General features: G+C 40.3%; 1 protein-coding gene across 1 annotated transcript; it reads left to right on the forward strand.

The window, feature by feature from the left end:
* The first annotated feature begins 7,242 nt into the window (after positions 1-7,242).
* On the forward strand, positions 7,243-11,303 carry METTL21C (methyltransferase like 21C). Its single transcript, XM_009077138.1, has 4 exons — positions 7,243-7,384; positions 8,652-8,794; positions 10,242-10,359; positions 10,909-11,303. The coding sequence occupies exons 1-4, from the start codon at positions 7,243-7,245 to the stop codon at positions 11,301-11,303; spliced, it is 798 nt and encodes a 265-aa protein (XP_009075386.1).
* The last annotated feature ends 230 nt before the right edge of the window (positions 11,304-11,533 follow it).

The following is an 11,533-nucleotide window of genomic DNA, read 5'->3' on the forward strand; positions in this document are numbered from 1 at the left end:
CCTTGCAGTGAACAAATTATTAAAACAAAAAAGAACAACTCTTTATCCCAGCAAAGCTCAACTTCTGTATGGATCTTTAGTGAGTGATCTATGAAAAGCTTGTGGAAATCCACAGATGCTGCATTAACTGGAGGACCCTGAACCACATGTTTGTAGACAGAAACATACAAAATCTTCCTTTCATACACTTTGCCTTATTATTAAGCTAACACCAACATGCTGTTCCTCTCAATTTAACTAGCACAGATGTCAGACTTACTGCCCCACTGCTCCCCAGAGCTCTCCAAGACTCCCTCAGGAATACACCTCACATTTGCACAGTTTCCTGTGCTTTGGTATCAAGTTTACTTTCCACTGCAGACACCATGCTCTGGGTCAGAGCTGGTAGTTTCACTGCAGAGTTCTGAGTGATTACCATCTAGTCCTGATGATCTGTGTCTATTTATTAACATAATTAACAAGAATATCTTTATTTCTGGCTTACCTTTGCCTTCTTTTGGCCCCTGATGAGTTAAATTACTTTAACATTTTCATACCTATTTCTCACAATCTTTACATTTTACACTGTACTTGCTATTACTAACAGCAGAGGAACTTTTAAATTTGTTTTAAAATCACTGTAATCTATAATCCAATAATATGAATATAGTTTTACTCTGCCTATACAGAAGAGGATGCTACTGCTGGGTTCAGTGACAGGCAGAGTGAAGAATACTCTTCCCATCTTTCCTGAGAGATCGATAGCACTGAAAGGGGAAAAGACACACACTACCAATTAGGTTTCATATAACCAGACTTAAAAGCCCCCAAACCTACCCAAGCTACACAACTCACATTGAAAATAAATACCCTCTAAAAATATTTGAAGTTTGCTTTACTTCATCACATTTCGCAGCCTGTTGTTTTGTCTTCCACCAATGGTCTAGATGGCAAAATTCCCATGCATGTTCACAGAAACAGAAAAGCCAACTGAATAGCTCAGAGCTTTGGGGCTCTGGATGTTGAGTTAATAACTCAAAACTGTCCTCTTACACACAGAACTGAGGTGCTGTACCCCTCTTGTCCTGCCTATTCACAGAAGTCTGGACAAATTTTAATTCCGTGGGGCTACACCTCCCCGGGCAGCCCATTCCTATGTCTGACCACTCTCTCTGTAAAAAGTCTCTTCCTAATATCCAACCTAAACCTCCCCTGGCAGAGCTTGAGTCTGTGCCCTCTTGTCCTCCTGCTGGTTGCCTGGGAGAAGAGACCAACCCCCACCTGACTCCAACCTCCTGTCAGGGAGTTGTAGAGGGTGAGAAGGTCTCCCCTGAGCCTCCTCTTCTCCAGGCTGAACACCCCCAGCTCCCTCAGCCTCTCCTCATAGCACCTGTGCTCGAGTCCCTTCACCAGCCTCGTTGCTCTTCTCTGGACCTGCTCCAGCACCTCAATATACTTCCTGAAAGCTCATTTCATCCCTGGAGGTTTTCAAGCTGAGACTGGATGTGGCACTTAGTGCCATGGTCTAATAACCATGGTAGGGTTGGACTTGATGATCTTGAAGGGAAGGTCTTTCCTGGTTGATTCTATGATTTTCAATGTTAAACAAGAAACGCTTGGAGATAGACTGTAGAACAAGAAATATTTATAGAAATTATATATATACATCAACAAAAGCTACATTCAGGGTATCAGTGCTGATTCCTCTATCAGTTATCAACAAGAAATGAAGCCATGCCTGCATGATTCATAAATAAGCTGTAACACTCCAGCTGGCATCCTTTTAGCTGCTAACACAATGTTAAACAAGAAACGCTTGGAGATAGACTGTAGAACAAGAAATATTTATAGAAATTATATATATACATCAACAAAAGCTACATTCAGGGTATCAGTGCTGATTCCTCTATCAGTTATCAACAAGAAATGAAGCCATGCCTGCATGATTCATAAATAAGCTGTAACACTCCAGCTGGCATCCTTTTAGCTGCTAACACAAGAGACACAACACAGACTAAGCCAGTTCCTCCAATTTCATTTAAAAAATAAACTATGTCCAGCATCAGTCTCAGTGCCAAAGCTGAGGTCAGAACTTTGCCAGCAGCACTGGTCTGAGCTACATTCACCCCTGGTGACAGATACAATAAGTGTGACAGCAGGAACATGCCTGCTACAAAGACCAGTCATAAAATAAGGTATGGCAGTCACTGAACAGCAGTGTCTGCTTCTCTCTTTCCATTAGCAGCTACTGACCTGGCTCAGGGCTGCTCACTTGCACTACTTGTAAAGTCAGGCAGGTCTGTGAAATGCAATGGTTACGATATCAGCTTATTACAGTTAATAGCTTAATACTGGTTCCCAAGTATGAATTAAAATATTGTAACGATCAGATTTCCAAAGAAATGAGCTGGTGAGCATTTGTATGTGGAGCCAAGTGTTTCCTGACCTCGGTGTGACTGTTGGAGACATGCAGCAGCTAATGTGTGAAACACACAGCTGCAGTGACAGAAAAGGCTCGTTTTTTCCTTTGCCATTCTTCAGGAGAGCATTACCTGAATTCAAAGGCTGTTCATCCAAAAATGCAAATACCTCTAAACTAACTTAAAAACCTACATTCCTCCCCACTCCCCATTTCTGTTGCCAACCTGTTGATTAATTAGCCAGGGGTTGTTTTTTAGCTTTATGACTTTCAAAGTCGCTTTTAAATTTTTCTATCCTTGAATTTCTTTCTGCATAATCTTTTCCAAGAAGAAGGGAGGGCAGAAGGGCAGCAAAGTGCTAAATGCATATATACCTCCCAAATTCTTGACATGTGCAAGGAATACACATTTGGTTTATCTCCAGCATCTGTGACCTCCATCTATTTTAAAACAAGCAGCTGCAGGATTTTCTGATCAAAGTGAGATTTTCATGTCTGCACTCTCTCTCTCAGTGGATATAATGTTCCCTATGGTTCTGACCTGTACTAAAGATGATGGCAAAGTTATTTCCTTTGGACTGTCAGCTCTGCATACTCTGTGTGACCCAGGAGAGGGAAGGGTACCTGGAGCTTGGCCAGCCAGACGCTCAGCAGGGCATGGAAGACTTGACCTTTTCCTGGCAGCACGAGCTCCATGAACTTTTCTCTGCTCTTGGGCTGCTGCCAAGTGGCCACACACGTTATTTATGCACTAGTTTGCCCAGAGTAAGCTGCTTGCTTGGGTGAGCTCTGCTGCCTGAAAGGCGAATGCAGGGAACACTTCATCTGCAGAAACAGAACAGGAGGTGGAAGGAAGCTGAGATTTTCTTTCTGAAGGTTGGTACATATGCTTGGGACTTTGAACTCGGAGAGTTTTCTTTTCGTATTGCAAACGTGGAAGAGTTTAGAGTGACACAGTAAGTTCTTCGAGCGCTGCCTGGTGATGTTACTCTAAATAGCCTGCAGTCTGACTGGCTGGGGCAGTTACTCTTTCCAGGTGCAGGTCTGTACAAAAACCTCTGGAGTGTGCATCAGCCCACGGCAAACTTCCCATGCCCTGTCACAGCAGGTACCACACAGCTGCCCAGCTAAGCTCCTCTGCCATGCCTCTGCTCTCTGCTCACTAACAACAGCAATACCTTTGTCTGAGTTCTTGTATTCCAGCTCAGCTGCATCAGCCAAGGGAATCCAACATTCCTAACCCTTTCTGTTTGGTGAGCAGTGACTGTCTCTGCTGCTTCTCAGTATTTGGGTGCATTTACCTTGTGCATTCAAATATCAAATAGGTTTACTGTAGTGATGTTCTTAGCACTGATGTTTATTTCCTAGCATTTATATATTTTTTCATTTTATTTAAATTTAGTGCATGATAACATGACCAAATTGCATAAGCTCAAAGCAACACAGATGTTACTGTATGTTTAAAATGTATGGTTAAGTCCTATCTTGCAAAGAACACACTGCAGTTGCATTTCCCATGTGAGCAAACAGAAGTGGCTTTTGCCCAAATAATTCAGACTAAACCCAACTAACCTGTGCAACTTTGTGCAGAGATGACAGAAGTTTATTCTTATAGGGGATAAACTGCTATCTGAAAGTTTATCATCATCTTACAATTTGCCCTTTAGTGTGTAATTACCTTGCTAATTTTATGTGGCATTGTCAAAAAGATATAATTCTGCAAATTATTCTTTCTTCCTTAGGTTCTGAAGAAATCAAATGTGATTTTCTAAGTTTTGTTCACAACAGCTTAAGACTATTAATGAAGTCAGTACTGGTCTAAAAACTCTGAAAGAACTTAGACAATTATTTCCCATCAGGATCAATTTGGAAAAAAATTGGCAGCTCAGATTCAGAAACAGAAAACACTTTCTAAGGGAACAGATTTGGGTTGCAACATTATTACATCAAATTCTTTTAGAGATATATAATTCTCAGTAAAATATAGATCAGAAAAATGTCAACAGTAACAAATGTGTTTATAATTCTAGAAGCACATCAACAGCTTGACCATATTACACACAAAGGATGGAATAATGGAAACACCACCTAGCTGCAAATAGCTTACTCAACACTTGCTCATGCCTGTAATCTTCAGGTAGTTTGTCATCTAAGATGATAAAATAAATCTGTGCATCATTAAGACCGAGATGTTAATACATTTGAATTCTAGAATTTCTAAGACTAAAACCATCCTGTGGTTTGCATCTAAAAAAGCCTTACTTTTAATTCAATTTTATTAAATATAATTATAAATTTAATCATTATGGCAGTAGAATGAATATGTACATAAAAATCCCTTTCTGTTTAGCAATAGCTACACCTATACCAAGGTACTGTTATAGCATCTAGGAGCCCCAGCCATAAACCAGAGCCCATAATCTCTATCCACCAAACCACCATCTAAGAGCTCAGGCAACTGATGGATTGAAGGACATCACCAGTCTCACCACAGCACCAGGGGAACCACACTGGTTTGGATCTCTGGTTTAGGTCTCCTGTTCATTTTAAGGCATTTAATAAAACCAGCAAAGTTTCTTTATAAATATTTAAGTAGACTCCTATTGCAGAGGAGCTCAAAGGACAAAATGAGAGAAAGCATAACCATTGTTAATTTGAAAATGCAATGTAAGATGTCTAATTGAATTTAGAGCTCAGTCTGTACTGAATGAGGGTATATGTACCACAATGAGAGATGCAATTTTTTTATTTGCAGCAGGTACTTAACAGCAGACCACCAAATTTGTATTTACTAAGCATGTTTCCAAGCTATTTTCTGCAATTCAGTGCTACCCATAGCCAACTGAAATTCTCACCTATTGCAGCAAAAACTTGTTTAAGCAAGGAAAAAAATACAAGGGGATCACTTTCTACCCAGACCAACAAATTAGTTTATTCATTGAGCAAGCCCTTCTGGGTTTGTACACAAGAATATTGGACAAGGTAAAGTTTTCTCCTGCTTTGTAATTTCAGGACTGGCCTTTTCACTTAAAGAGCACAAATTTCATGCTATGAGAGCCTTACAAAAAACTAAAACAGAAAACTCCCCCCAAACTCCCCAGATTTGCAAATATAGTGCTCTGCATGTTTCAGCATGAAATGGTCAGAAGACTGGGTCTTCAACCAAGTGTTTTCTGGCTGCAGCCATCACCAGTTCTCAGAGATTCTTCCCTTCTATGTACCTGCCCAATTGCACAAGTGTTAATATATTTTCCCCAGAAATTTCCTAAAACATGAACAGATTTGATTTGAGCTTGAGGCATGAAAAGGAGGCACTGCTGAAAACCAGAAGTCTACATTTGATGACATGAGGAACCACTGCTGTTGGAAGGTGAAATGCAAAAATGGATGCATTCACTCATGTGTCAGGGAGTGCAGGAACTGCAGCATTAACTTCAGTCTCTTACCTACCATCATTGTATCTCAAATTATACACAAAAGGTGCATAGCCAGAACTTGTTCCTAGCCAGGCCCTCTGAAGAAAAATCTGCAGAAATCAATTTACTTTAAAGCACTCCTTTCTGAAACTGTACAAAATCACTGCCAAGACTGAGCAAATGCAATGTGAGAGGAATTAGAACATAAATCCTGTCCTTGTGAATAAACAGAGCAGCAATAAGGAATAGATCAGGTATCAGTAAAACTGCAATGGTGGCAATATCATGTGCAAATAAACCACCCACGTAAGTCAGCAGTCACTCTGCTCCTTAAAAAACTATCTGCAGGCATTGCTGAACCTCCTGGAGCTGCCAAACATTTACCCCTTCTGGGCAGGATATCTAGAACAGCCTCCTGCAGTATGATGTAACCCAAATTATACAACACTTTGTCTGCAGTGTGTGTGGCTGGAGAGAGCAAATATGAAGCCTCAAGCATGAGCATAACAAAGCCAATCACGGATAAAACCAGCACACTGAAGCCATTATATGTGGGAAGGGTGAACTTGTGTAGCCTCTGGGCAGAGCAAGTTTTTTTCCATATAGATGAGTGTGTGTATATGTATCTCTACTCACAGATATACATAGACATAGGTGCTATCACTGAGGAAAACCCTAGTTAAGCAAAAAGTTCCACCACCATATTTCTCCCCAGGCAAATTTAGATCCAGTCCTACCTGTTTTTACTGATGTTAGCTGGTATCAAGCAGTTCCCTCTCAGGTTGGGTGCTGCCCTGTACACTGAAGATGCACAGCCACTGATAACACAGACCTCTCAAAATAGGCTTGAGGATTCAAACTTTCCTGACTGCCACTTGCACACTCTGCAGTTCACTGCATTTCAGGGTAATTCAATTAGCTGTTCTGTGGGAAAAGGCAGGGAAGAGAAGGTAACTGTCTGCAAGGAGACAAAATCATGAGCACTGGCACAGCAAACAAAACAGTTTTATCCCATGAATGCCAAGCCCGAAGTTCTTTGGAAAACAGTAAATTACATAGATAAAAAGCCACAGATATTAAGACAGTTTATCTTTCTCAGTTGGTATCAGCAGCTGAATTTTCAGACTTAGTGGCATCAATTCAGAGACAGAATGATAAGAATCTGCATAAATTATAACATGAACACAAGAAAAAATATGTGATAGAAATTCTGACAGTACTGCTGCATTACAAGAAAGTGGTGGCAGCACCCAGCAGTGTGGGGATGTCACATCTCATCCTGTGTCTTCAACCCATCACTGAAAAAAACCCAAAGGCCACCAAAGGCCACCAAAACTACTCACTGTCTTCTTCCAGTCACATCTCATACAAAGAATACTTACAGCTTTTACAATATTATTTCTCCCCTTCTGTTTCAGCTCCTCTGCCATGATCTCTGCACAGCAGCCACTGTTCCCCACCGAAATTCAAAGCCCAATGGACTGCCAGTCTGAGGAGGAAGAAACCTGTGAAGAGCAGTCTGACTCTGAAAACTGCATTTGCAGCTCCAATCATGCAGAATCCAACACAGGTTCAATCCAACTTAAATACTGCAATTGCTATAGCATGTTAGCATTTCAGGGTTTGATTTTTGTCAGTCTTCAAACAGTACATGTCACCATTTCACCCTTCTTTTTGATCTTTTTCTTCCCCCATCACTTCCCCTTATCTTTACATACACTATCAGATCAAATCTAAAAAAACCCCCCCTATCTCCAAGGTCTCTGGATTTTATTTAGACATCTAAGAATTACTTCTCAATTAGAGATAGGATTATATGTATTAATTGGACTAGCACTATTAAAGCTGTGATATTACAAACTTCAACAGGCTAAACTGCTCCAACAGCAACCAAGGATTTAAAGGAGACATCAAATCTGTGCAAGCCAGAGGAAAGTTTTCCCTGGCAGCTAAAGTTAGCTCTGTACATATCCTGCTAACAGCCTTCCAACAGTAGTACAGTCATCCAGTGCCCTTGTTTCCAGTGAGATCAGTTCAGCACAGCTCTCCTGATAAACCTCACTATGAGCCTACTTGCTGTGACAAGATACTAGCACAACTGCAGTACTGACTTGCTGAACCTCACTGCATGTGGCAATGTATACTTAAAGAGCATCTTATACCTCTCCTTCTGTGGAAGGATGTGTGAAGAAACACCCCAACACTAAAGAGAGTCAGGTTTTCTTCCATGTAAGAGGTAAATCCTAAATCTTTCTTTTGCAAAGAGCAGCTCGATGTTCTAGAGCTGTTGGCCCCACAAATGAATTCTACAGGACAAACACCAACATGGCAACTCTGACAGAGTATGAATCAGCTTACTCCAAAATACAAGCTAACTTAGTCCTGGAAAGTCTTCTGTTACTTGAATTAGCAGCTTTTCCTACAAGGCTCTATTGAACACTCAGAATGACAAGAAGTAACTGCTGTTCCTTTCACCCCCTGGCCAGCCAGACTGTCAGCTCATGGACAGCAACTAGTCTTCACTGAAAGGGTTGTTCAGGCGTTGGAACAGACTGCCCAGGGAAGTGGTGGAATCACCATCCCTAGAAGTGTTCAGAAGACACAGAGCTGTGGCACTTGGGGACAGGGTGTAGTGATGAACGCAGTGGTGCTCGGTTGGTTCATGGGTGGATTCAACAATCTGCAACATCTTTTCCAACCTCAGTGATTCTATGAGTCAAGGCCAGTGCCCTGACAGCTTTTCTAGCCCCTCTGCCTACGCACTGCTTTTGCAAAATTCTTCTTACCCTTTCACAGGTTGCACACAAAACCCACAAATTTCATCTTTTCTCTCCCAGATTCACCAGTAACTCTCAAAATACTGCAGAACTGGGTTCCTAGGGTTTCTCACTACTTCGACAAAGAGCACTACACATACGTGGGTCACCAGATCGTCATCCAGGAGTCCATAGAACACTTTGGAGCTGTGGTATGGCCGGGGGTAAGTACAGGAGATGGAATGCAGAAAGCTGACACAACAGCAGAGTAAACCAGGACAGCAGCACACAAACACTCAGGAAGCTTTCTTAAATGATACTTCTGACAACAGAGGCAGAAGGAAGGTGTGAAGTCCTTCAGCAGACAGCTCTGCCTCGGGGTAATTTGCCAGTTCACACTATAGCACCAAAGCATTTGTAAATTCGATGCAAGTGGTGAAAAAAGTTCCAAAAGGAAACTCAGGAAGAAGCATTCACCTTCCTCCATGTTTCCAACCAGCTGCTGCTGGGAAGTAAACAATCAGTAGTACAAAGAGGCTGAAACAGAAGGAGATTATAACAATTAAATACACTTCTTTTAAAGAACAGGCTGGAACAGTTCCATTGCAGTAGAGAAAACCACACTTGCAAACAGTTCTTAGTCTCTACTTCTCCTGCTCTTAAAACCAGAATTTTATGTAGACTGAGAAAACAGCCTTTGAGGGAAGAGAGGGTCAACTAATGAAGACATGAAAATTAGGTTTCAAAATTTTTCAGATCCACATTTATTTAAAAAGCTCACAAAAAATGGCAGACAATTTCCAAACAATAGAAAGAAAGCATATGGGTGGTGAAACAGTATCTGATTTTGAAATGTCAGTTCATCAATTCTCACATTAATCAGGTGTCAGAATGCAGATGGTAAAACTCTCCAAGAAAATCGAGAGGTTGCATAAATTGGACTGGTGATTCATCAGCTGTCAGCTTGCCCAGAGCAGGTAGACAGTGTTGCATTATGAAAAGCACAAGAGTTAAAACAGTAACACAACTTGAAAGAAAAGAAGCAAAGGGGGAAGACAGTTTCTTTGGCATCAGTTTATGCTGTCTATGAACAGGCCATTCATTTTCTATTGATAAGGTCTTTACAAAGGCCTGAGAAACAATATTTCCATACAGTGGTGTGTGTTTTTTAAAGTTTATACTATGATCAATACACAAGTGTCGAGTTGGTAAATAACAAATGTTTAATATTTCCTTTGCTAAAAAAATTGAAACAAAAAGTTTTCCAAAAAGTCTCTGCTGAAGCCTGAATTTACTTGATGATAGTGACAATAAAGCATAACATTTATTATAATAAAACAGAACATTACTCTTTACATATTGTTGAACCTCTTGTTTGCTGTTCTGTGTGGTTCACACCTGAACACTGCCTATCTTCAGCTGGACTCACGCAGAAGTGTGTATAGCAAATCCATATCCCATAAAGTTAAAACTAAAAATAAAACTGCTTTAATTTTTTTTTAATATAAAAAAAACCAGGACACATCACAATTCTTTCCATATTACATTATGTTACACCCTTCAGTGTTTTTCATTGTACTAAAAAAACCAACACACTTGTATAAAAACATCTAATGAATTTTTGTGCAACTTAGCTGTTACCCTCTTACGGATATGTGTTAACCATTTTAGGCACTGGCTTTATCTCAGTATCTGGAATCAAATCAAGAACAATTCAACCTCAAAGACAAAAAAGTTTTGGAAATTGGTGCTGGAACAGGCTTGCTTTCCATTGTGGCCTGTATCTTAGGTTGGTAAACTTGTATTTCCTTTTGAATTTCTTGTGAAAGATGATCTAGATCTGCCACTGTCACTTTAAGGCAATGAAACAACAGTTGAAGTAAACTTTACCACTGATTTTTTTTAAAAAATGAATATTACTGTAAAATACTGTTTTGTTAACTACCTATTATTATTATTATTAAGTAACTAGTTATTGATGAGAGGGAGGCTGGAGAAGCTATGTAGATAATGTTTTTTATATATGTTCAGCTACATACCTATGAATTCTGCCATGTCTCAGGTGAAAGGATGAGAAGAAATGGCTTTAAGATGAGCCAGGGGAGGTTCAGTTTAGACAGAAAAACTTCCTTGAAGAGGGGTTAGGCATTGGAATAAGTTGCCTAGGGATGTGGTGGAGTCACTGTCTGTGTCCAAGAGACATCTGGACGTGGGACTTGGGGATATGGTTTGGGGGTGATCACGGTGGTGGTGGGTTCACAGCTGGACTAGATGATTTTGAAGGTCTCTCCCAACCTTGATCATTCTGTGCCTTGAACCAAATTCGTGTTTTCTTTAGGAGCTCATGTTACAGCTACTGATTTGCCTGAAGTTCTTGACAATCTCTCATATAATATTTCAAGAAATACACAAGACATGAATATGCACAAACCTGAAGTGAGAAAACTGGTATGGGGAGAAGGCCTCAATGAAGACTTTCCCATATCCACTTACAATTATGATTTCATACTAGCAACTGATGTTGTGTACCATCATGCAGCTCTGGATCCCCTGCTAGCAACAATGGTGTATTTCTGTAAGCCAGGAACAGTATTACTATGGGCAAATAAATTCAGATTCAGTACAGACTATGAATTTTTGGAAAAACTTGGCAATATATTTAACACAACCATTCTAGCAGAATTTCCAGAATCAAATGTCAAGCTGCTTAAAGCCACAGTAAGAGAGAATTAAAGAGAAAACTAGTACTAATCTTGATTTAGTGGCAGCACCTTAGAGTTTGGAATGCTTTGCAGGATTATGTTGCACCTTCTGTGCATTTATGTTTGTAAAGTTGCAGTTCTACCTAAGTTTTGCATCAAAAGTATTGAAAAAAAAACTAGCAAGACAAAAGACAAAGCAATTTGTCTCCAGTTGATCATATGACCTGTTCAAACTGACCAATTTCCTTCCACTGAAGGAAC

Source organism: Acanthisitta chloris, unplaced genomic scaffold, assembly GCF_000695815.1.
Source record: "Acanthisitta chloris isolate BGI_N310 unplaced genomic scaffold, ASM69581v1 scaffold20646, whole genome shotgun sequence".
Taxonomy (NCBI): Eukaryota; Metazoa; Chordata; class Aves; order Passeriformes; family Acanthisittidae; genus Acanthisitta; species Acanthisitta chloris.